At 49.9% G+C, this 20,223-nt stretch overlaps 1 protein-coding gene across 2 annotated transcripts in view; it reads right to left on the minus strand.

Moving 5' to 3' along the window:
- COBL (cordon-bleu WH2 repeat protein) overlaps positions 1-20,223 on the minus strand; it is a 167,307-nt gene that overhangs the window by 52,911 nt on the left and 94,173 nt on the right. For both annotated transcript variants that reach the window (XM_042914062.1, XM_042914053.1), the window contains 2 exons: positions 12,504-12,642; positions 8,578-8,751 (listed from right to left, as the gene is read on the minus strand). In XM_042914062.1, coding sequence (XP_042769996.1) covers positions 8,578-8,751; positions 12,504-12,642 — 313 coding nt within the window. The remainder of the gene's footprint in view (positions 1-8,577; positions 8,752-12,503; positions 12,643-20,223) is intronic.

The following is a 20,223-nucleotide window of genomic DNA, read 5'->3' on the forward strand; positions in this document are numbered from 1 at the left end:
TAAAATGATTGAATCACATTGATTCAACGTATATAAAGAACCTCAAAACTCCAGGAATAGTAAAATGTGGTAAAGTCATTAGGAAGTGATAACATTTCAGTATTGGTTATATTTGTTTTTAATATCATCTGTCAGCTTACATAATTGGCTTTTTAAAAAAATGTTTATTTGTTTGGAGAGAGAGAGAGAGAGGGAGGGAGAGAGCCAGGGAGGGGCAGAGACAGAGTGAGAGAAAATCCCAAGCAGGCTCTGAGCTCTCAGTGCCGGGCCCGACAGGGGGCTCGATCTCATGAACTGTGAGATCATGGCCTGAGCCAAAATCAAGAGCCCGGACGCCTAACCGACTGAGCCACCTAGGCACCCCCATAATTGACTTTTCAATAATAGCTCTGTTTAGCGATCGGTTCGCAAAATTCCTGACATTTCGAACAGTCTGCTCTCGCTAACCGGTGTCAGGCCCAGGGCATACCTGCTGTAATGACCTGTCACTAAGCTCTTCAATTCTCTCTCCAGTCAGGGACACAGTGGCTCGCAAATAAAGCACCAAAAAGTAACTAGCAGAAGAAGTAAGTCCACGGGAGTTTTAAAAATGTGTATCCCTAGCTCTACTGCGTGTCTCTCACTGCTTTGCTTCTAAGTAGCCATCAGTCTTTAGTTCATGTTGGGGGTACTTAATGGTTTGCAAGGAGGCATGTTAACAGGTTAGACATTCAGTTCCATTTTTTTTTTTCCCCAGTGTGCTTCTGAGCAGGGACAGACTCTGCTCCCACAGTCACTGGTTTCCTTCCATTTGCTCACTATCCGCTTCCTGTTTTCCTGGACACTCGCACTTTCCCAGGGCTGCGGGGGCCGCCGGGTGGGCCGGCTGCCCTGCCCCGGGAAGGAAAGCAGCAAACACACACCAGACGAGGGCCAGAGCACTTCCCTGGGCTCGCCCTGAAGTCCACACACCTGCCAGGCTTCAAGGGCGCTTGCTTCCACCCCGAACGAGACTCCCAGAATTGTACTTGTGTCACAGGCGTGAAGATTAACGGCTTTGTTTTGAAACAGGCGGAGTGTCTGGGTTCAAATTTTAGAGCAGGGGCTTAGGTGACGTTAAAAAGAGGATTGGTCCCAATTTAAGGGACGTCAGCAAAATTCTCGTCTATCTTTTCCTGCTTTATGCTCTGGGCTCGGGCAAGCTCACGGCTGATCGCTGAGCCAGAGTCTTTAGCGAGCATCTGACCCAGCGTGTGGGGATTCGATTACAGCCAGTGAATCGCGGAGCCGTGCCCGGCGTAGTCCTGGATTCTCAGTTCTTCTGCTGAGTCACACTGCCTAAAATATGAATTATTATTATTTTATATGTTACATATGCATCTTATACATTTTATTGTATTACATTATGTGCATTATATTATACACATATTTTTTAAAAGTCATATTTTATATGTATATTACATTATACATTTTAAATATATTTTTATATATTTATAGATCATATTATGCATTATTAATTTTCTATTAAGCACACTCAAATGACTATTTTGTAATCGAAAATGGCTAGCTGATTTCTCTCATCTTATTTCTCTATTCTAGAATCTCCTTACAATTCTTTAGAATGGGATACTTACTCACAGATTGAAAACCAATCACCTAGAGGCCACCATGGTGTCGCCAGTGCTGTCTTGACTTGACAGGTCATTTAGATCAGAGGACAGGGACCCACTTTTCCTGTACGCTTTTAAAATCCTTTGCCAATCACCCCAGCAATGAATGGCCAAGGAAAGACTGACTTACTCAAACCTATTATAGGAAGATGTATAGGAAGATGACAGTCGTTGAATGGTTTAATTTAAAAAATATAAAGCAAATTGCGGATCAGTAATTTGAACTCTCTACACATTGATCGTTAAATCTCCAGGGGCTTCTCACTGGAATATGTAATGGATGGTGTGTTAGCAGCCCAATCATTACCAGCTCTGAAAATCTCGTCAACACACAATCCAGCGAGCCAGTGACACAGCCTCTATCATCGTGACTCACAATGAAGGGGCAACCGAAATCAACTGTCAGCAGAAAGCAAGCTGATTAGAAAGTTAGAGGGAAAAACTCCATATGCACAATCACATTGGCTTAGGCGTGCCCTTGAAGCCGCTATGTACATGCTTAGGTGTCCAAAGGTTAATATGAAAGCTCATTCATTAATAGGCCACAGACCACGGGACACATCCCAGGGGATGTGTCACTATAACCATGTTATATTCCACTGTCACTATATTCCATGTCACTGTCACTATATTCCACTGTCACTATAACCATGCTAAGAAGCTCAGCACAGGACCGGAGACTTATTCACGAGGACCTCTGCGCCGTAAGGCTTTGAGAGGTGACACAGCTCAGTCGTTTTTCTCCTACATGGGCAATAAGTAAATACCGACTCAGACTCCACAGGCCGTCCTGGCCTCAGCTGCCGGGACAGAGCTGCAAGCAGGAACCAGGGGAGAGGAGACTCAGCTCTGCCCCAGGGGATGGCAGGGACAAAGACCTTGAGAGCTGGGCACAGACACCTCCCAGTGGCCCCCAGCTGACTCTGAAAAGGCTGCATTTTATCCTACCAGAAGCTCACTCTACAAGAGATAAAACTATGTTGCTTATAGCAGGAAGTCATTTTATTTATTATTTTTTAGAAGTTTATTTATTTATTTTGGGGAAGAGAGAGAGAGTGGGGGAGTGAACCCAAGTGGGGGAGGTGCAGAGAGGTAGGGAGAGAGAGAATCCCAAGCAGGTTCCACGCCGTTGGCACAGAGCCCGAAGTGGGGCTCGATCCCACGAACCCATGAGATCGTGACCTGAGCTGAACTCAGGAGTAGGACGCTTAACTGACTGAGCCACCCAGGCGCCCCTGCGGGCAATTTTCAATGAGACATGGGATCCCAAAGTGGATTGGCCAGACACACTTCTGATATCCTCTTAGCAGCTAAAAAGATTACGAGGAAACCAAGCTCTTTAGTCTCTGGGTACCAAGTGGGCATGTGCAAATGTTAGGAGTTCCGATTTCCACTAGTTCTCTGGGCTGCAGAAGCAGGAATTGAGAAATGTAGGCGGAGGCCAGGCGTGAAGTGTCCAGTCCGGCCTTCAAAGCGTCCCCTGAGGAGGGCAGTTCCTCGGTCATTTCTGACTTTCAGATGCTCGGCCGTGCCGTCTTTCGCCGTCCACTTCATCTCCGCCATTGGCTCACGGGCCTCTCTCTGCTCCCACTCACAACGTGCCCTCCGCTCTTCAGATGGCAACCACACCAAGGGTCATGGCCTGAGATGTGGATACCGGGGGCCGTTTGTGCAGCGTGCCTCCCCTCTATGTCCAGTTAACAGAGTGTTGACAAGTGACTTCCACATGCCAGAGAAAGTTGACCTTTTTCCCGGCTGTCGGGTTGGGCTTCCATCATCTCGGGTGATTCTGTCCTCACCAGAGACTGGTCAGCTACTCCCCAGCTGTGGTCAATGAGACGTAAGAGAAAGATCCACAGTTGGGGGGCTTCTGGGAAAGGTTCCCCCTGAAACCATTAGAAGACACGGTCTCTCCTCCTCTGAAAATTCTTGTGTCTGGATATGGTGTGTGGAACGGCCAGAGCCCCCTCAGTACCAGCCCGGGCAGGAGGAGGTCGACCCCAAAGATGATTTAGAGAGGATACTGGTCGGCCCTCAGTCCCTGATGACAACTTTAGGCTTCACTGAAGTCTGGGGTTCCAGCTGAAGGAGATGAAAGTTTCCCCACACTGCGGAGGAAGGCTGGAGAGCGGTTTCTCTTCCTTTGGGCGTCTGTTGTCACAGAACACATTACCTCAAGAAGCAGAGTCTTAACACAAGAAGCATTAATTATCTCCAATTTTCTGTGGGCACAGCTGGCTGGTTGCCTCTGACAGAAGGTCTCTCACAAGGCTGCAGCCAAGGTGCCACTGGGCTGTGGTCTCAACCATGGGGGCTCCTGAGGGAGCTTCCAGACTCACTCCACAGGGTGTTGTCTGGACTCAGTTCCCAAGCTCGGTGGGCTGAGGACCTCAGTCGCTCACTGGCTGTTGGCTGGAAGCTCCCTCAGTTGTTTGCAACGTGGGTCTCCTCACAGAGCAGCTCTCAACATGGCGGCTGGCTCCCCTCGGAGTGAGCGAGGCAGAGAGGGTATCCAAGATGGAAACCACAGTTGTTGTTTTTTAACCTAACCTCAGAAGTGACAAGTGACATCCCACTACTTCTGCCATATTCTCTTCTTTGATGTCAGTCACTGAAGTCAGCTGGTGTCCAAGGGGAGAGGATTGTACAACGGGGCGCACGCGGGAGGCGGGGGCCGTTGGGACCCACTTTAGCGGTATCCACCACACCGCTGAAGGCATCCTAACAGGTAAGCCAGAGCAGGAAACAAGAAAGTGGCGAAGTCTGGGTTGCTGACCGCTACTGAGATCCTCACATCTTTCTCAAGTATGACCAGTGTGGATGAGCACTGACTCTACGGAGAGTACCCCACAGACAGAGCGAAGCAGGGACTGGATGCCCTTGAGCCCGGAAAACATCTTAGTTCGATAAAGCTAATCGAACATCGAGTGTCATCGTAGTGTGATACTTAGGATCGACAGCGAGACATATTCTGGTATGTTCTGCGACTGAATCTATGCTGTGTGTCAGGCATCACGTTGAAGAGCGGATACAATAGGAAATGAGACCGGTGCAACCTCCAAGTGGTTAGCAGAGCAGCACCTTCAAGTGTGTGTAATACAACGTGGGGAGGAAACACCCAGATGGGGGAGAAATCTGGACTGGAGGGGTGGCTTCCCGAGGCGGTGGTGGGGTATGTTGAGCACGCCGAGTTCACATCAACCTGACCCCCATGCGGGGTATACCCAGGGGGAGCCGGGGAGCGGGCTGGACACAAGTGGCCTCCGGGAGCCGGAAACACACGTGAACGGATGTTCACTGCTCTTCTGCCCACAAACCATACATTGGCTCCAAAAGAGTGCAGGGGTCACAGTCAAAAGCGGCATTGACCCAGACCACAAGGTCTTCTCCCAGTGGCGTGGCTGCAGGCGAATGCGGTTTTCGTGGCCGTGTGTCACGTGCTGGTGGCACTTAAGCAAGAAGACGGGAAACGAGGCATCCAACTCGTTGTCAGGTCGGCTGGGGAGGCTGGCGGTGGACGGGAATGTGGCGCCAGCCAAGCATGAGGACGGAGACCGTGCCAAGACCCTACAGAGGTAGGGGTCGGGGCTAGGGAACAGCCGGAACAGAAGGTTCTGGAGACATCAGAATGAAGGGCAGTGCCCTGGAAGACCCATTTCACATCTTCTTGCTCTTTTCCCATGTACAGACCATCATCTACCGGCTCTTTCTTTTTATCCATGAAGGCTGGACGAGCTCACGGTTTTCAACAAAATGCATTTTTTGTCTTTCTAACAACCCGAGTGGACTATACTCTGTGTTGCAGAAACAACAATCATCATGCAAAGCCAAAGGATTCCCCGTGGGGGGGTTCTTGGTCTGGTGGCAAAAACAGCATGGGGGTGGACAGAACCAAGACTGAGGGTCAAACATACTCTAATGAGGATTCCTGCTATACCCATATTGCAGTAAGACCCCGGGCCAGGGACGGAAGTCCTTCTGACTCAGTCTCTCACCCCGTGCTGTGGTGGGGTCTGAGTGAGGTGTCACGTGAGATGCCTCATGGACCGCCCAGCCGTCGTCGGTAGTCAGGGTCCGTCTCCACCAGGAGCGTATCGTTTCTTTCACAAGGAACGTGCATCTGACGCCGAATGCAGGAGGAAGTGGACAAGAGCTTGTGGCCAGTGAAAGGGTCTATACGGAGCTTCCCTCCACAGCTACGGAGAGTCAGAAATCTGGGCGGCTCAGTTGGTTAAGCAACTGACTCTTGATCTCAGCTCAGGGCACGATCTCAGTTTGTGAGTTCGAGCCCCAGCGTCAGGGTGTGTGCTGATGGCACACAGCCTGCTTAGGATTCTCTCTCTCTCTCTTTCTCTGCCCCTCCCCTGTGTGCTCTGTCCCTCTCTCAAAATAAATAAATAAACTTAAACACACACACACACACACACACACACACACACACACGAATAGCCTGAAATCTAACTGGAAGAGTAGGTAACATGTAGATGCCTGCAAGGCAAACGTGCATCCAATATTCACGTGCTAACAGCCCGTAGCTCCCTTGAGACAAGATAGTGCCCCAATTTCAACATCTTGTGAAAAAATAAGACCGAAGACAACCAAGGATTTGTTTTCCTTAACTGCTCTGAATTCCTGAACCAAAGAAGGCCAGGTTGCGTTCTGCTGCTTGGGCAGGAGATCTCAGTTTTTTCTTTCTTCTTCTTCTTAATACAGTACTTTCTACAACTGCTTTAATGTTTATTTTTGAGAGAGAGTGCGTACGCACACGTGTGTGTGCAAGGTGGGGGGGCAGAGAGAGAGAGGGAGACCCAGAATCTGAAGCAGGCTCCAGGCTCCGATCTGTCAGCACAGACCCTGACGCGGGGCTCGAACCCACGAACCGTGAGATCATGACCTGAGCTGAAGTCGGACGCTTAACCGACTGAGCCCCCCAGGCGCCCCAGGAGATCCCAGGTTTTACTGCTATAGAAAATGGGCAAGAAATTTCTGCTAATTAGGTAAAAGAACAGCTCTGAGTTGGATGCCCCAAGTTCTGGTGCAGGAGCAGCCAGGATGGGAACAGGAAGAGGAGGAGCCTGGCTACCTGCAGGCGCTAACACCCCATACCACCACCCCCCCATGCCTCCTGCCCTTCCTCACTCTTTTAGTGGCATTTCTGTGGCTGCACGGGAGGCGAAGAGAAAGGCAGGGAGTTAGGAATGGTGACCGGAGGGCAAAGGAGGCTCTGATGACCAGGGTCTGGGGAAATGAACGCATGGAGAGAATAATCCAGAACCCCAGCGGAAACGGAGCCGTGAAGCAAGACGGTGAACCTCATCTCCTGTCTGTTGCCTGCCGACTCCTTTGGAAAGTCTGCTAAGGGCAGGGGCGGGGAAGGATTCCACAGTGGGAGAAATCTTTCATCCCCAAGCCTGATGCCGGCCTTTGTAAGCAGCCCCCCCCCCCACCCCCCGCCCCAGATCCTGCCCGGCGGTCTCTCCAGCAGAGCGCCCTTCGAGCACAAGAGGAAGTGAGAGCCCGCTGGTTAGCATCAGTTCCGACTTTGGGAAGCACAGGAAGCCTGACTCTCCCATCCCGGGTCGGTCTCGTGACCGCTCCCTGGTTGCCCACGGGCTGTGTTCGGCTTTGTCATTTTTCCTCAGCTACTCCTCCCTCACCGGGTCCCCCACGGATGAGAATCTGTGCGCGAGGACGGCAGCCACGGTGTAGACCGCCAAAGCCCACGGCCTTGGCACGTGGGGCTCAAGATCTCTTCAGAGACGGCACAGCTCCAGAGTCATCTGTGCCTCAGCTGTTCTCTTTCTGACCGAGAATGTCTCATCCTTTGTTTTTTCGTGCCCTGTAGAAAGTGCTTGCTTCCAGAAGCATGTCCAACGTCAAGAGGATCAAATGTGTCTGAAGGATGGAAAGGCAGTATGTGTAAAGAAAGAGGAAGTGAATCCGGATGATTTTTCCTCCAGGAGTAGGTAAGTAATCCCGCCATCCTCTTCTTTACCCAGAAGCTGGCAGCGAGTTAATCGTCATTTCCAAAGAAGACAGAGAAAGATCAAGTGGTCCCACGGCAGGAGAGTATGAACTTCCTAACTGGAAGGCTGCACCCACCCAAGGGCACCGGCCGTTTCCTGGGCGGAAGGCAGGGTGACACGGGGCTATTACGAAAAGGGAACGCGCCCCTTTATAACGAAGTCTCGCTACCGAGCTGGGGCATCCTGAAAGGGGCGAGCACGGGCTTGGTGTGCCGATGACGCCATCGGAACATAGACGGTTGAATCTATAAAAGGACTCCTGCGTCTGGAGGCACAAGTGCCATACGCAGTACTTGCTGAAGCCCTAAAGAAATCTCTGGAGACAGGGAAGAAAGCCCGATCTCAGCCAGGGTGTGGCAAGAGGTAGAAAACAAGGAGACTTTCATTCTGGCTATTGCTAGGCGGAGCTCAAGCTGCTTCCCCTTCTGCTGCCTCAGTTTCCCTTTCCACACTAGTACTGCCTGGCCACTGACCATACGATTCAAAGGACCTGGTTTCGAACGTGGCTCTCCTCGGCGCTCACGGCTGGCCGGAGCGAGCTTCACAGCAAAATCACAGAGCTGGGCTGCGTGGGCTCCTGCTCTCCCCAGACACTGCAAGGTTGGCTGTCATGTGGGGAACGGTGGCTCCTAGCAGACTGTCTCCACCCACCCGGTACGATTCTGGCAGAGGTCGGACCCCAGGGTGAGTGGTTAATGAGTTACGCCATTCTTTCCGGGGCCCTGCATAGCGTTCAGAGTGCATTCACTGTGACGTCGGACACACCACATCGAGCATTTGGAAAGAAAAGCCAGAGAACAAAGCCACAAACACCCCGAGGCAAGAATGGAAAGTCTGGAAACACAGCCCTGACACGGGTGACCAGAGCACAAGAGTAGGGAAAGGAAACGAGAGGCACGTACGTGTGGGTCTCGGGTCGGGGGCCTCGGAACCAGCACTTTCCCCAGGAAAGCCGAGAGGCTCTGCCACGTCTGTGTCAGGAGGAGGGTAGGGCGGGGGTGGGGGGAGCACTAACTGGGGGGGCCCCCGAGCAGTGCCTCTGGGAGGCTTTTGTGGCACCTGCCGTCGTCCAACACCTACATGGAATCAACGGGGGTTACTTCAGAAGGTTAAGCCGAAAGACTCTGCCCTCCAGCGGGGGACACGTGGCATCATTCCCCCAGGCACCAAACACAGCCTCATGGCACCAATCCAGACACACCCAGCACCAAACCCAGCCACACCTGGCATCCAATCCATCCACACTCGGTACCAACGTCAACCTCACCTCAAGCATCAAATCCAACCACACCTGTCATCAAGTCCAGCTACACCCGGTGTCTAAAGTCAACTTCACCAAATGGAACCGCACCTGCCAACAAAATCCAGCCACGCCCGGGACCAAATTCAAACTCACAAGGCATCAAATCCAATCTCACTCACGCTTCAGAATTTTACACACGGTGTCCTCGCCTTGGGCCAATCTGGTGATACCTTCTTGTTTGCCATTTCTGGCAAGCACGACTCCTCTCCGATGCTGGGCTTGAAATTATTCTTAAAAGCCCCCTCGGCAGCTGCGTTAAGTTAAAAGGAACTCCTTTTATTCAGGTTTGTTTGTATTAGGTTTGCGGAATTATCTTTTAGCTTACTTTTGTTACTTTTACCGATTAATTCTTGCAGATCGAAGAACCACTAATTCAGCTCACGTCTTTAAGCCTGTTTATATCCTCAATCTCTTCCATCGTTTAGGGTAAGAGTCTTCAAACTTTATTTGAAGAGGGTCCCAGGGCGCCTGGGTGGCTCAGTCGCTCAAGCATCCGACTTTGACTCCGGTCATGATCTCGTGGTTCGTGGCTTCAAGCCCCGTGTCGGGCTCTGACAGTGAGGAGCCTGCTTGGGATTCTCTCTCTCTCTCTGCACCCCCCTCCCCGCTCATGCTTTCTCTCTCTCTCAAAAAATAAGTAAATAAACTTAAAAAAAATGAAGAGGGTTGTGACTTGGGCAAAGTGTTCGGGGTGGTGTCGTGCTCCATCTGACCCTGGAACCCTCAGGGCATCCCTCTCTGCTCTTGACACACTGGGCATCCACCTGCCATTTTATAGGAAAATGATTTTCTTCTGCTACTAAGATTTTTGAAAGTCAACGACTTAACAAAGCCATATAAATCACTTGTGTCGTAAGCCATGCTTCCTAGGATTTGTTTTAGAAACGTTTTCTTCAAGCTTTAATGTCTGAAGATCTTTCTTTTAAATGTTTGTTTGTTTCGAGGGAGAGACAGAGTGAGTGAAGAAGGGGCAGAGAAAGACAGAGAGAGAGAGAATCCCAAGCTGACTCACACGGTCAGCGCAGAGCCTGATGTGGGGTTTGAACTCACGAACCGTGAGATCCTGACCTGAGCCGAAACCAAGAGTCAGACGCTTAATCGACGGAGCCACTCAGGCACCCCCAAGCTTTAATGTTTAGGATCATCTTGTAATGAATACATTCTGTGTTTCATGACCATCATCAGATTATTAATAAAAAGATTAAGAAATATAATTTCTTCATCAAGAGATATATCCAATCTCTTGATTACAGTTCTTCCAACGTGGAAAAATATGGATGTCCCCATAGCTAGACATCACTTTTCCCTTCCAAGTGCAAAGAAGCACGATCTGTCTGGGTGAGAGTTATCTGTTTGGTCCAGGTAAGTAACATTAAATGAGAGGGCGTTCCCCTAGGGCGACACACGTAGGAGGAAGAGGCTTTGTGCCGGAAGCTTTTCTACTGGAAAGCTTATTTTTGTTTGCCAAGAAATTTGGGTCAGACTCAATTCCAGTAAAATAATACTATTTTAGTGCAAGTTCTAATTTTTTCCCCTTTTTATATCTAGATATCAGAATAGAAAGATGCTCATGTGTGTGTGTGTGTGTGTGTGTGTGTGTGTGACTGGACAGGGGCTACTTTAAAGATTTTTATCTGTTAACGTAAAGCCTAGACTTTGGTTCAAAGAGCGGCCTGTGGGCGGCTAGCGTGCTGTGAGTTCATGGGGATTGCTGACGGGGACACAAGTCTCACTGAAAACTGCCACCATGACCTCTACCACCCTCCTGAGCTCCCAAAGCAGCCAAGGTCCCTTTCAGTAGGAAGGGGGTTTCTGGCTTCCTTCTCCACCTTCACAAACCAAAGTTCACGGACGACAGACAGAGACAGAGAGAGACGAGTAGTGCATCACTGCCGTCCATAACTCCTCTTTGTAACATGCTCCTTGCAGGGGAACTGTCCCTACGGTTTTCATTGGGCAAACACCTGCCTCCCTCTCCTGTGACACCCGTGGGCGCTGGCTGCCTGCCCACACCTGGGCCAGGTCCTCCAAGCATCAGGCCTTCAAAGCCGAATTGGGGGGGCCCTCCCTTGGGTTGAAACGGGGTGTCTGGCCTGGAGGCTGGCAGGGCTCAACCACAGCCACACCACCACTTAGAGTGGACGCTTCCTAGGGTTGTGACAAGGGACTGTACATCTGAGCTGTCATCCCTTTACAGCAAGAGTGGGTGAGAGCTCGGGAGGGAGAATGGTGGTCTCGTCATAAAAGAGGGAGACACCCCAGATTTATTTCGAGGAGCTACTGATCATGTACCCTGCGAACAGGATGGTATTTTCCTTTGGTAAAAAGAAAAAACGGACATGAAATATAGGTTACTGGTCCTTAGGATAACCGCATCTCTGGCTGTGAAAGGCTGACATCAGAAGAGAGGTATTGACCAGGGGAAAAAAAAATGCTACAAACAGCCAAGTTGCTTGTATGGGAGTCTGGGACACTGATGATGCAAGCACTTATCCTTGGGGGGCTTCTTTTTGGGGGCCACAGCCATTAGGTCAAGGCCAAAACACGAGGGTGCTGAGTGGAGTGAACGGCGTTGGGCATGGCTGTCAGATGGCCTCTGTCGTGAGCTGAACCTCCCATGATCTCAGGAAACCCCTACTCTTCTTTTTCCTCCATAAATGAAATAACAAACACTGAATGGTTTTAAAATTACATTAACCAGGGGCGCCTGTGTGGCTCAGTGGGTTGAGCATCTGACTTCGGCTCAGGTCAATGATCTTGAGGTTCGTGGGTTCAAGCCCTGACAGCTTGGAGCCTGGAGCCGGCTTCGGATTCTGTGTCTCCCTCTCTCTCTGCCCCTCCCTGCTCACGCTCTGTCTTTCCCTCCCTCTCAAAAACAAACAGACAGTACAAAAATTTTAAATTAAATGAACTATCCACAGCTCATAGAGCTAGAGACCCTGGTCCCTTTTCTCTGTACCACTTGTAACATGAGTTGGTGGCATTTAATGATCTAATGGGTCTCTCTGCTCACAGATATTATGGTTCCATCCTGTTTCCTTTGGGTTCTCTTTTCCTCAAAAAGTATCACGGTCTCTGCTACAGATATAAAAGGGGAAATCAATTTCAAACAGGGTGGTCAAGAAATTACTACACTGTTGTCAACTGATCTATGAATCTCCTGGGGACCAGAGGCCTTTCGAAACAGCTTCCAGGGATATCATCCCAAGAACTTTACATCCTTCCATCAGGGAGACACGCATCACACACGCACACACACACGCACACACGTGCACATCCACTCGCTCTCTCCCGAGCTGCCACAGCCATCCCCCACCCTCTCCGACCCCCGCCTTCCACCTGCCTCCACGATGCCCGGAAAACAGACCTTCGGGATGGACTCGCAAGTGTTTATTTCCAGACTTTCTTTCCTTAGCATAAATGTTTCCCCAGTTAACGCCCTCGTGGGCGAGGCGACTGCAGGGGTTAAGGGCAGCACTAACACTCCACGCAAGACAAGACTCGGACGCATGCGGACACACTCACCCGTGGCGCTCTTCCTGTTCTCCTCCTGGTCCTGAGTGCGAGGGGGCACCAGGGGGCTTGGCGGCGGGGGCTGCGGCGGAGGGGGTGCGGGCGCCCGCCTCTTCTTCTTCTGCAAGTCAATCTGTGACCCCAGAGATACCTGGGAAGCCCAAAGGAAGGCAACAGTGAGCATCAGGGCGTTTCTGTCAGGGGGCAGCGTGCATGGGGCCACGTCACTTGGAGAAGCTGGCCCGTGTGACGCGGGGCTCGAAGGAGGGTTGGCAGATTGCCAGACTCCTTCCTGGGGTCCCTGGGCAGGTGGAGGATGCCCCGGTGTGGGGAGCTCGCCATGCTGCCCAGGAGTGGTCCTCAGGTGGCCCAAGGATGCTCAGACATCCTCAAGACCCGCCCTGCCCCCCGAAGCATGGGGAGCTGGGGCTCTGCCCCATGTTACCGAGGGATTTCAGGCCAGTCAGGGGACTTGGGAACCCCGCCTCAGCATAAATATGAGAAAGGGGAACCCTCAGCCTTTAATTAAATGCAAAAGAGAACTATTCCTTCTGGAAACTTTACCGGGGCCACCCTGACTTGTGCCCTTGCAGAGGGAGAGCAGAAGGGGACGGCCCAGGGCTCCCTCTGCCCCGACTTCCACCTGCTCTGCTGCCCCTGCATGTTCCCGAGCCGCCAGGACTAGTAACCGTCCACGGATTGGCCACCCCTGGACCAGCTGTGACAATGAAGTTTGTCAGTGTGCGGCTCCTGGAGCCAGCCTATGGGACATCCAGCTCCCATCCGCGCAGAAACCCGGATCCCACCAAACGCTTCTAACATTGCCAAATTCACAGCTTGGGGAGGCGGTCAGTCCCGGGCGGGTCTGATGGTTGAAGGGACGCTCTTCTAGTGTGTAAGACCTTGTCCGCTGACTGCACTTCTTTGTTTGGAAAAGACTACGGAATCTGCTCTCTTCGTCATTACAGAGTTTTCGTGCGTTCACTCTCAGCAATGAAAATTGATTGAGACAACCCTGCGTGTGCAAGTGTGGAGTGTATGCAAACGGATGACCAGGAAGACCCCGTCTCTACCTGTCCCCGCCCGCAGGGGGCTTCTGCTGAGCTGCTTCCAAAGCGTCCCTAGGGTTCAAGCACTTGCCCTGGGAGGGCTGCCTACCAACCCCACCCCGCTGTGGTACCTGCTCTATGCTTGGTGCTTCCTGGCGTATGAACCTGGGTCCCCAGTGCGTGTTCCAGAACTCACGACCACGGAGGGAAATTCATTCCTATTCTGGGTCGGGACTGGTGTTTCCTGGGTGTGTGGGTGTGGGCACGTGTGTGTATAAAAAGTCTCCTTTCAAATTGTTCTCAGTAATACGCAACGTATCGCAACGTAAGATTTTTTTATTTTTTAAAGTTTTTAAGTTGTTATTTATTTTGAGAAAGAGAGAGTGAGAGCAGGGCAGGGGCAGAGAGGGAGAGAGAATCCCAAGCAGGCTCCGCGTTGTCAGCACAGAGTCGGACGTGGGGCTCGAACCCACGAACCGTGAGATCATGACTTGAGCCAAAATCAAGAGTCGGATGCCCAATCGACTGAGCCACCCAGGCGCCCCTCGCAAGGTAAATTTATAGTTAAAAATTACATAAGCAAAGGAAGGGGAAAAAAAATCACTTCATTAAACACTCAGATAAACTACCAACAGTTAGCAGACATTTTTCTGGTCTTCACTTTTTCTTTAAAAAGTCAGAGATTATCCACCCTTCTTCTACAATATACCATAACCACCTCCTGTACCTTTATAATTCTCTAAGGTATTTTCTGTAGAACATGGAGACGAGGAAAAATCGGGTCATGCCACGAAGCTCAGAGTCTAACCAGCTGCCCCTGGTCCATTGACCCCAGCCCAGCAGAACTCCTTCAAACTCTTCTTTCTTTTGACATTTACTGTGTTTTTTATTTTTTATTTTAATTTTTAAAAATGTTTTTTTTTTGAGAGAGTGAGAGAGAGACAGAGCACGAGTGAGGGAGGGGCAGAGAGAGAGAGAGAGAGAGAGAGAAAATCCCAAGCAGGCTCCACACCATCAGCACAGAGTCTGACACGGGGCTCGAGCTCACAAACTGTGAGATCATGACCTGAGCAGAAGTCAGATGCTCAACTGACTGGGCCACCCAGGTGCCCCTACTCTGTTTTTTAAAATCATAAGCTTATTCTGCCATTTCTTGACTTTTTTTGTGCTAGATACTGGCTTTCTGCTTCAGAAGATGAGGAGTCAGCTCTTTGAGACACATGCCCAGACCTACACGTATGTTTAATGGCTCTCCCTCGATCTTTCCAGAAATTACAGCACGGGATTAAATCAACATTCTCTAGCTCTATGTATCTAGTTTTAATAGACTGAATCCCATAAAACAGAAATCTTCTTCAAGACGAGGCTTCTCCAGCTGAGACATTTTATGTGTATGTTGACGACATTTTCTTTCTAGATCATTCTAGATAAGTGATTTGTTTTCTGAGCTTGATAAGTGATTTGTTTTCTAACCTTGTTTCTGGGTTTCCTGGAAATGGCTTTTCCTTTACTCGGCTTTTTTTATCCCTGGTTTCCTGGATCCCATGCCTTTTTAAAAATGGACTTCCTCGCTGTAGTGGGGCATGGCCTCAGTCAGCTTCCGGAGGCAAGATGTGAGTGAGGTAAAAAAAAAAAAATCTAAGGCTGTTCCTATTCTGTTACACTGAACAGCCAGTTATAGATGCCTATGGAGAGGGATCTAGGCTGGAAATAACAGACTCAAAATCTTGAGCTGTTACCCTACTGTCTCCTAGCTTGCAATCCCCAGTTCGCCACGGTGGCTCTGTCTTCTCTCCGTGGTCTTCTCCCTCTGCGAGCTCTAAGAACCCTCTCTCGCCCCTGGAGCCCTGACCTGTACAACAACATGGCCTGGGCTGGAGTCCTTTCCAGCCATGGTCTGGGTCCTCTGTGGGAGCCCTGAACTCTCTAACTCTCCACTTTCCTACCCAGTCATTGACGACAGTGTTGAAAGGCTTGGAGCCTTGGTTCTGGTACCTGGATTTCTTCCTTTGGTGTTGACAACAGTTCGCTAATGAATCGCGATGGTTCAAATGCTGTGGATTTGCCTACATGCGTTATTTGTGAGTTCACTCTTCTCAATGTCCTTAATTTTTAAACGAAAAGAGGCTTTTAAAAAAATTCCTTTGTTAAAATTCTTCATTCCTTTACTTACACCTTTAGTTAGCCAGCAAGCAGGTGTTGGTCTCTTATCCTGTGACAGGAACTGCAGGCGATTTGAAGACATGTAACTCTCCTGACCCCACGTTGTTCACAGTCTAATGAAGAAGACATAATTCTCTAACGTTTACATGATCTCCTAGGCTGGAAACACCACCCAAAGCTGTAGTTTGGGGCTTACTTGGGTACACGGTTCCTTCTGGGAATTCATGTTGATGAGCTGGGGCCTGCTAAGCTCCCACTGATGTCTGTATAATAATGACACGTTCCAGAATTTTGCTGAGTGTCGACATCAAGGTGGAGATAATTGGAAGGGAGGGGCAGGGAAGCATTTCTGGCTTACCCAGTCTGGAAAAGCAATTCACCTGTTGCAAGAAAGTTCTGGCTCACTGCTTGTTTCAAGCTTTGGGGAAGCATCGAATTCCTGGAGCTTTGCTGACATGGTCTAGCTTCAACACCACGATCCCTCTTCCCAGAGATAAGGGCAGGCTACTCGACAAACACCTAGTTCCCAGACACAGAGCCACGCCTGATCAATTAATTAAGCTAATGCATTTGAAAAGCATTTGGCAAGCTCTGAGACCACTAATCAAGACAAGCTCTGATGGGCGAACATTTTTTCCTCAGGAGCTTTCAGGAGTTTTAAGGGGTTTAAACAACAGCATTCTAGTAGATGTACCTACAGAATTCAAGGAAATATTATATATATTAGCAGCAAAGATTTGGTAAACATTTACTAGGGTGCCGACTGTATCTCACATGACTGCCTCAAAACAGAGGTCGTTTTCCTTTGTCTGTCTGGTAAAGAAGACACTGAAGTTTATGGAGGAGTAAGTTTTCCATGGCCACACAGCTAATAAGTGGACAGAATTGGCATCTGACCTTGCTCTGGCTCCAAGCATTCCCCGGGAGAAGTAACTCATTTCGATTGGAAACGTCCATCCATAGGAGTCCATGTACAAGGAAAGCCCATGGAGTTCCCACTGTCCCACGTGGCAAAACATCCACATGGCAGGTGGACTGCAAACCAATTTGTGGCACAGTGTTGCTTCAGAGAACTTTTCTTAGACCTGATGCACATCTTCTGCACATTCTTCAAGGAACACGTGAAATATGGCGCTGCTCGCTCTCTGGAGCTTGTGCGTGTCCTTCTCTCCCACTTAGAACCAGGGTGCATGGTGGCCACTCTGGGTGGGTTGGTGCATGGCAGCAAGGAAGCTTTCCCCATAGTGGAGCCTGAATCCTGCAGCTCCTGGTCTTTTTCGAAAGCATCCATCCACCTCGGCTTCTTTGGTCTCATGATCTCACCGTGCCGGTTCCTCGTAAGCAAGAACCGGAGGTCAGAAAGCGTTAAGGGGAGGGGAAGTTCTGATTTAAAGACAATGGGTGCGACTCTCACCATGACACACAGAGCCTCTTGCTACCACCCTGCTCTGGCACCTTGCTCAGGGCATGGCACTTGGTAGGAACGCAAGAAACAGTGATGAAATGTGCCTCCCACATTCCTTTCCAGTTTTTATCTATATGAACACAATGTTCACATTATTTTTCAGGGAAGAGGACATATTTCTCCAGGTTTGAAGTGTTTGGCAAAAGGAGAGGATTTGAGGGTCTATGTTACAAAATAAAATTAGTAGCATTCAATACCTTGTAGCCATTTATGTGTTCATTCATTCTTTCCTTCTTCCTTCCTTCCATCCAACCACCCACCCACCCATCCACCCAGCCATCCATCCACCCACCCACCCATGCACTCCATCCATCCATCCACCCACCCATCCATCTATCCATCCATCCACCTATCTATCCATCTACCCATCCATCCATCATCTGTCCATCCACCCACCCACCCACCCACCCATCTATCCCTCCATCCACCTATCTATCCATCTACCCATCCATCCATCATCTATCCATCCACCCACCCACCCACCCACCCATCTATCCCTCCATCCACCTATCTATCCATCTACCGATCCATCCATCATCCATCCATCCATCCATCCATCCATCCAGACACATGGGTACTTGATGCAAAGCTCCATGCTAGGCACACACCAGTGAGGGAAGAAACACCAGGTGTATTTCTTCCAGCCACACTGAACTGATGCCTCACTGTGCTTGGCAGTGCTATCTTTAGTCCCTGTTTCCTGCCTTTCCCAGAATGCCCTTCCTTTTCCAATGCTTTGGTCAGTCTTCTGCCCCTGCTGACATCTTCCTCCCTCTTCAGGAAGCCCCTGATATCCCCTGGGGAGGTATTAATGGCCTGTCTTCTATGCTCCAGAAGCACTCGGCTCTGATGCATGAGCAGTGCCCTGCCTGGAGCACTGTCCTTTTTCCATCCTCTGCCTAGTCCAGCTGGCTGTCTGCATGCTGGCTCCCCCGTGACGCCTAAGCTCTGAAAAGGAAAGGGCATGTCTATAAGTCTCTGAATTTCCACAATCCCTAGCCTAGTGCTTTTGCACTTTAGGCATCAATGAATGTGTGTTGAATACTAGAAAGGCAGGAGTAGATATTCTACATAAATGTGTCACACTGTGGAACGAGTTATAAATATTCCTTAACAATGAGAGCCCGCAAGTCCAACATAGTCCTGGCCCCATATCTCATTTCTCTTTTATGCAAAATGAAAATACTCTATTGTTTAGACGTTGATCCAGATGAAAGTCATATGTGCTCACCGAAAACAGTTTGAATAATAGAGGGGCGTATCAAGGGCTAAGTGAAAATCTTGAACGCTGCCCACAGGAAAGAATTTGTATCGTAGCTGACATATGTCTCCTCTGGCTCTTTTGCTGTATCTAGGCACCTGAATCTCTACAAAAATGAGAGCACACTCTCGTAATGACAGCTGCTTTTGTCACCGATGGTGCTGTCCACGGCTGGGCGGAGGTCTCTCTGCCATCCCAAGGATGGGAAGGGTTCCACCCTGCGCGGACCGTGGCCCTCCAGGCTTGGCATTTTGGTTGTTTTCGACCTGTTGCTATGTCAAATCATACTGCGCTGAGCGTCCTCGCCCGTATCTTTTTTCAAACTTTGTCTATTCCCTTATGACATGGTTGATACCGTTCCGTAAACTCACTGGCTCACACGCCGTATGCTTTAGGAAAGGAACTGAAATCAGAATCTGGGAAGATATATCCACCTTCCGTGTTCACAACCGAGCTATTCACGGTAGCCAAGAGGTGGGAACAAACGTCCACGGACAGACGAACAGGTAAATCGAACATGGAGTATTCGTACGAGGGGATAGGGCTCTGCCTTAAAAAGAAATATGCAAAGTGCAACAAGTGAATTATAGAGACAGTCCTGCACGATTCCCCTCACGGGAGCCATCTGAAGCAGAGAAATTCTTCGAACCCAAGAGCAGGATGGTGGTCGCCAGAAGCCAGACGGAGGGGCACTGGGCTGGACGACTCAACGGGCCTGAAGTCTCAATCAAGCCGGACAAGAAGCCGTAGCGATGTGCTGTGCACACAGCGCCCGCAGCAATAGAACGTCATGTGCACTTAAACATTTAAGAGTGCAGATCTCGCGGGAAGAGGTCTGACACAATAAAATACAATCGAAAAGAGAAACGCGACGGGCTCTGCCCCAGAGACCTTCGCCGAGGCGGTTTCTGCTTCAACCCTCACCAACTGCTCCTTCTTCCCACTCAGCAAGTGTGGATACTGTTGTGTTTTTTTTTTTAATTTTATTTATTCATCCTGAGAGAAAGAGAGTGTGTGACCAGGGGAGAGGCAGAGAGAGAACCCCAAGCGGGCTCCACGCTGTCAGCACAGAGCCCGACGTGGGGCTCAAACTCACAAACTGTGAGATCACAACCTGAGCTGAAATCAAGAGTCAGTCGTTTAACCGACTGAGCCACCCAGGCGCCCCTAGGAGTCCTGGTTTTTAAAGACTGTTGTTTATTTCTGTGCGAGAGAGAAAGCGCCGGTCACTCTGTGGTGCTGGTCTTTTCTTAGTGATAGTCACTGAATGACATACATGCTGTGGACATTTTCCCCAGCTCGTCATGGGGTTCTAATTCCCTGTACTTTACTCTTTCATAGTGTAAACATTTATCGGATTCAATCCGTCAGGACTTTCCCCCTTTTAGGGGGTTGAAGGTAGATTCTAACCCTGTGTCATACTAAGAAATCCTGGGACTCAAGAATTCTATTGCTTTAAGTACCTTCCCAGTTTACTTTTTAAAAAATTTTTACTTTAAATCGACCTCGGCTTCACTTTGTTCCGTGCTCTACATGTTGTCCAAATGATTAAATTCGTGTGCAAAGCAAATGACGTCTGTGTCATCAATCTGCAGGTGTCTGGATCCCCGTATGACACAGCCCAGTCATACCCCACCCAGGACTGGCGTTGTGACTCTCTTCCACAGAGAATCTGGCCCGTTGGAAATCGCACTCTCTGGAATCCAGATTCAAACCACGCGGGTCAGGGAGACCCGCTCATGTTTCGGACAGGCTGCGGGAAGACGTCTGGCCCGCCTGTCGCTGAGTTTGCCT

The sequence above is a fragment of the Panthera leo genome, chromosome A2 (genome assembly GCF_018350215.1).
Source record: "Panthera leo isolate Ple1 chromosome A2, P.leo_Ple1_pat1.1, whole genome shotgun sequence".
NCBI classification, from domain to species: Eukaryota; Metazoa; Chordata; class Mammalia; order Carnivora; family Felidae; genus Panthera; species Panthera leo.